Source organism: Aulonocara sp. 'chitande type north' Nkhata Bay, linkage group LG7 (genome assembly GCF_057382095.1).
Source record: "Aulonocara sp. 'chitande type north' Nkhata Bay isolate Kocher_YH1m ecotype deep benthic linkage group LG7, A_spYH_male_GT1.1, whole genome shotgun sequence".
In the NCBI taxonomy this organism is placed as follows: domain Eukaryota; kingdom Metazoa; phylum Chordata; class Actinopteri; order Cichliformes; family Cichlidae; genus Aulonocara; species Aulonocara sp. 'chitande type north' Nkhata Bay.
The window spans coordinates 37,386,030-37,391,256 of NC_141350.1; the positions used below are offsets into that span (position 1 = coordinate 37,386,030).

A 5,227-nucleotide genomic window follows, 5' to 3' on the forward strand; every position below is an offset into this window, starting at 1 on the left:
TACATTATGAAACAAACATTCTCTTAAATTCCCTTTAAGTTTATCAATAAGCTGTAACATTTAGGTGAGAGTGTGTGCTCAATGGCCAAATTCTCAGTGGATATTAGTTGAGTATACAGTACTTATAGGACTAGCGCACACTCAAAAGATAATGAAACAGTTCTGCTTCTCCATCAACATAAATTAGGGTCAACTCACTTAGCTTTGAGCTTGAACTATGGGAATAGCAAATCCTTCCTCATGGTTCAGATAGTCTCCTTCTTTTTTGCTACATGTTAGTTTTCTGCAGTAACCCATGAATGCAGAGTTGTTATTATTATTATTACTATTATTGTTGTTATTATTATTATTATTATTATTATTATTATTATTATTATTATTATTAATAATAATAATAATAATAATAATAATAATAATAATAATAATAATAATAATAATTTCTTTATTTATGATGGAGTACAGGATAGAACTGTGAAAAATAACACAATCCAATTTTAGGAGACTTAGTTCCACAATTTTATAAATCCAACATGGAGGGAAGATTTGCTGTCAAGGCTGTGGAACATGCATTTTTTTTCCCTGTCTTTAACAAGTTAGTTAACTATATAGCATCCAAAGACTCAGTTATTTGACCTACATACTGAAAATGATGTACATTGGAATTCTGGGGAATTTAGAGATTTGGTCCACACCTAAAAACATTTCAGCCTTTTATTTCCAGTATCTTGTACAGTGCAACAGCAGAGCTGAGCAAAGCCCAGCACCAGATGCACAAGTGCATATCATGGTCAGACATCATAAATTTTGAATTTTGCATGCTGATGAACATATGCAATGTGAAAACCAGTGATCCAGCTGGCAGCATGGAAATCAAAATGGAGGTAAATTTGTAATGCGATGTGTCTAAATTTCCTGAAATATACCACATTTTCCACTTGAATTACTCTAAGGCCCTGGAAGAAAAGCCCACTCTTGGTTGCTGATCTAAAGCATGAATGCAGAATACTAACACAAACAGCTTCTAAGTTTAGCTAAGCAGTTTATTTAAGCAACTGCTAGTCTGATGCACAGGTTATTAGTGTTGTCAGTTTGAATGTTGCGAGGTTGTCCACAGAGGCTAGAGAGTGTTTCAAGGTGATGGTTGATTACTATAGCAGAGGAAAGCCAGCGAATGAATAAGTCAGACCAGCAAGGAAGTGACTGACAGAAAGCAAGGTAACTTGAACAAAGGCAACAGCTAGGCCAGGGGAGAGTGGTGGTAGAAGAAACAAATTGAACATACCTTTGTTCTCTTATCCTTGTCTAACTTCACTTTACCCAGCAACCATAGACATTCAGTTGTCGACCCAAGGTTTATCACTGTAGCTATAACAATCACATACGAGTAAGAAAAGGGGCGGGGGAAAAAAAGAAATATTAGAGAAGCACATACATAAAAAAAACCAACTCCACTATTATCCAAAGATTTTCTTTTATTTCCTTTTTTTTGTCAAACCATTTGACACTGATGATTCAAGCATAAAAAATGCACCTAACTCAAGGGATCGACCGGTGTGTCTACAGATAATGGGCAACTTACCATTGCCATTAACATTTTACCAAGAGCCCAAAATGTTATCTTTAGGCACTTTTTTTACTTGTAGCTTGTTCGAAACGCACATAATTTGTTCCAGTTTCTTTAGCTGAAGCTGCCATGCCAAAGATAAAACAGTTTGAGAGGCAGAAAATGATATTATTGTACCAACAAGATGATTCCCAAAGCGCTATTAGCTGAAAATTTGGAATATCAACTTCATGTGCAGTATGTCTTTAAACAGTAAGTATAAACACTATCTACAGCAAACCATTTTTGAAAGTCACATCCTTAAGAAATGGGAAAAAAATCCAGATCTGACTGGACCTGAAAGATGCATCTGGCCCTTCAGTTGATCCATCTAGTGCCTCAGTAGAAGTCAAGAACCTGTTAAGAGCCCATTATTAAGGAACCGGATGGGGAGAAAAACAGACATGTGCCAAATTACACAAGATATGGACTGAAACTCAGTGGCAACAGGCCTTATGGAATGAATACATCCAAATTTACATTTTTGGTTCGAATCTTCATCAACAAGTATGGTCAGCAGTGGTATACGAGAATGTCCGTCTAAAACTATTTGTAAAGCAGAGTAGAGACTCACATGACTGGAGTCATGTTTTGGGACTGAATTCAGACAGTGGTGTTGAGGATCTTGTTAAAATTGATGAAATTATGAATGTAGAAAAGTACTGTCTGATTTTGATTCATCATACAGTACCATCTAGGAAAGAATCTGATTGGCAATCAGTGGCGGTCCTAGCCTGTTTGGGGCCCTGGGCGAACACTCCCTCCCTTGTAGGTCTGTGTCTCGTTATGCCCATTAGTTCCAGCTGTGTCCCCTCCTGTGTGCCATTTCCTCATTACCTGGTGTGTGTATTTATAGTTGGTGTCTGCCTGTGCTCCTCGTCGCGTCGTCTGTGTTTCTCTGTGAATCTCCCATGTAGTCTACATTATTCCATGTTTCTTCGTGACTCTCTGCTCCTCGCTCCATGTCCTCCATTTTGTATTAGTTTTCCCAGTTTAGGTTTATGATTGGCTCTGCCCACACCTTGGTTTTATGCACTGTAAATAAAACCCACTTGCACCTCCGCCATTGTCTGCTATTGGATCCTCCTTTCTCACCCTCCACATGACTGCCGCCCCAGCCGTGACAGTACAACGCGACCACAAGATGGATCCAGCAGCTTTGTCTGGGGAGAGCGACCTCGCACGCATCCAACGCCTGATGGACTGGGTAACCCACACCACCAACGCAAGGGCAAAAGTGGTGGGGTTAAAAGCCATCGAGGCAATCCTGGGAGGAAATCCCTACCTCTGCCAGCTTAAGGGAGTCTCAGGCTTAATTTGCAACCTGCATAAAGCCCGGGGGGTGGTGCGAGCTCAGGAATCCACAGACTTTGTCCAGCAGCAGCGGACTACGGCCGCCCTGGAACAGTCACGTCAGCTTCTCCCGCCGGAGGTTTTGCCCGGCCCGCCGGAGGTTTTGCCCGGCCCGCCGGAGCCGTCGGCAGGGAGGAAGCGACGATCGCGCCGTCGGCGTGTCACCCCACAGCCGTATATTAGGACTTCAGGACTGCCGGCTGTGGTGAGTGAGAAGGACCCTTTTTCTGTTTTGGACTGTGGGACAGTTTATTCAGGGGCTTTGTTTTGTGCAGCAGATGACAAGGAGAACTGTTTGTTGCCTGTTTATTCTCCTGCTCAGCTGTCTCAAGCTCGTTTAGCTGCACAGCCGCACGCTCGTTTAGCTGCACAGCCGCAAGCTCGTTTAGCTGCACAGCAGCATTCAACTCGGCCTCCGGTATCCCCGCTAGCCCAATCATCTATGCCATCTCCGTCTTCACCGACTCCCTCTGTACGGGAGGCTGCATCTGTGCCTCCGTTTCTGGACTCTTTTCCTAGTACGTATGTTTTGCAGAGAGACAAACACATTAAAATTGCAATCGTTCCTCAACAGCTGGCTAGTTTAGAGACTGTTGCTTGCTCCAGGGCCTCGCCAGAGGTTAAATTACAGCCCTCAGCTGACTCTGGATCCCTGGAGGCTAAGAACCCAGCTGAGGACTGCACCCGGCTGTCGCTGCCTGAGCAGGGTCGGTGCTCCGCGCAGCTGCAGTCTGTCCTGTTCCTGCCAGAGGCCCGTGCGCCTGCTGGTTCTGACCTGTTCCTGCCAGAGGCCCGTGTGCCTGCTGGTTTTGTCCTGTGTGTTCCAGGGGCCCCGGTGCCCACTGGTCCAGAGACTGTTTTCGCTGGAGGGCCTGAGGAGCCCGTCCAGCCCCAAGACTCGTCTGGAGACTCAGCTGGAGGTTCAGGGGAACCTAGCCAGCTTCCTGCCTCGTCAGCTGGAGGGCCCGAGGAGCCCGTCCAGCTTCCTGCCTCGTCAGCTGGAGGTTCAGGGGAACCTAGCCAGCGTCCTGCCTCGTCAGCTGGAGGGCCCGAGGAGCCCGTCCAGCTTCCTGCCTCGTCAGCTGGAGGTTCAGGGGAACCTAGCCAGCTTCCTGCCTCGTCAGCTGGAGGGCCCGAGGAGCCCGTCCAGCTTCCTGCCTCGTCAGCTGGAGGTTCAGGGGAACCTAGCCAGCGTCCTGCCTCGTCAGCTGGAGGGCCCGAGGAGCCCGTCCAGGCGTCTGCTGCAGCTCCATCACCTTCGCCTGGCCCGGCTCCATCACCATCAGCCTCGCCTGGCCCGGCTCCATCACCATCAGCCTCGCCTGCTGCGGCTTCAGCTTCTGCTTCAGCTTCTGCTTCAGCTTCGCCTGGTCCAGCCTCCGCTTCAGCTTCTGCCTCCTCGGCTTCGCCTGGTCCAGCCTCAGCTTCCGCCTCGTCTGGTGCTGCGAAGGCCACGCAGCCTTCAGGTCCCCATCTGCCGCCTCAACATCGTCGGTCATCTGCCAGGCCGCATGTTGGGCATCTTCGCCACCATGGCCGGCCCCCGGACCCGCTTTTACGCTGCCTCCGCCGCCGTCCACGCGGTCGGCCTCCGGACTTGTGTCGCCGCCGCCGTTGCTATCCGCACGGTCGGCCGCCTGAACTGTTTCCCCGTCGCCACCGCTGCCTTCTGCGCGGACGGCTTTTGGATCTGTGTCGCCAACATGGTCGGCCCCCGGAGATGAACTGTTCTGGGCTCCTGAGTTGTCAGCCTCCGGGCCGGCCTCCTGAACTATGTTTTGGGACCCTGTTCAGGGACTCCAGTGTGTGGTGTGTTTTGGACGGTTCTTTTGGATCACTGGAGCTTGTTTTTTGTTTGGTTTTGGTCCCTCCGTCCTGGGTCCCCCGCCGCCGAACACCCATCCCTCAACCCGAGAATCACCACAACATAACCTAACAGACCTACACCTTAGTTCACAGATTCACTTTGTCTAGGGTGCATTTCTGAGATTTCACACAACCCAGGATTCAAATCATGAATACATAATGGGCTTGGATTTACAACATTATAAATGAAATGTGCTCTCTTTGGAAGCAGCAGGGCCCCCCTCCCCTTTCGATGGGTTGTGTGTGAGACTTTAAATCATCAAACTGTAAATTTTAAATTGTTCAGTTGTACAGTAAACAACATACTTATGGAATAACATTTTGTTAGCACTAGGCACTACGTGTGCTATCTAGCTTAAGTCACTGATGTACAGAAGTGCAGCAATAAACCAGTGGTAGCGATAT

At 47.6% G+C, this 5,227-nt stretch overlaps 1 protein-coding gene across 1 annotated transcript; it reads left to right on the forward strand.

The window, feature by feature from the left end:
- Positions 1–2,747: 2,747 nt before the first annotated feature.
- On the forward strand, positions 2,748–4,680 carry LOC147325654 (uncharacterized). Its single transcript, XM_086297754.1, has 3 exons — positions 2,748–3,291; positions 3,337–4,075; positions 4,407–4,680. Exons 1-3 carry the CDS (start codon positions 2,748–2,750, stop codon positions 4,678–4,680), a joined length of 1,557 nt encoding a protein of 518 aa, XP_086153880.1.
- The last annotated feature ends 547 nt before the right edge of the window (positions 4,681–5,227 follow it).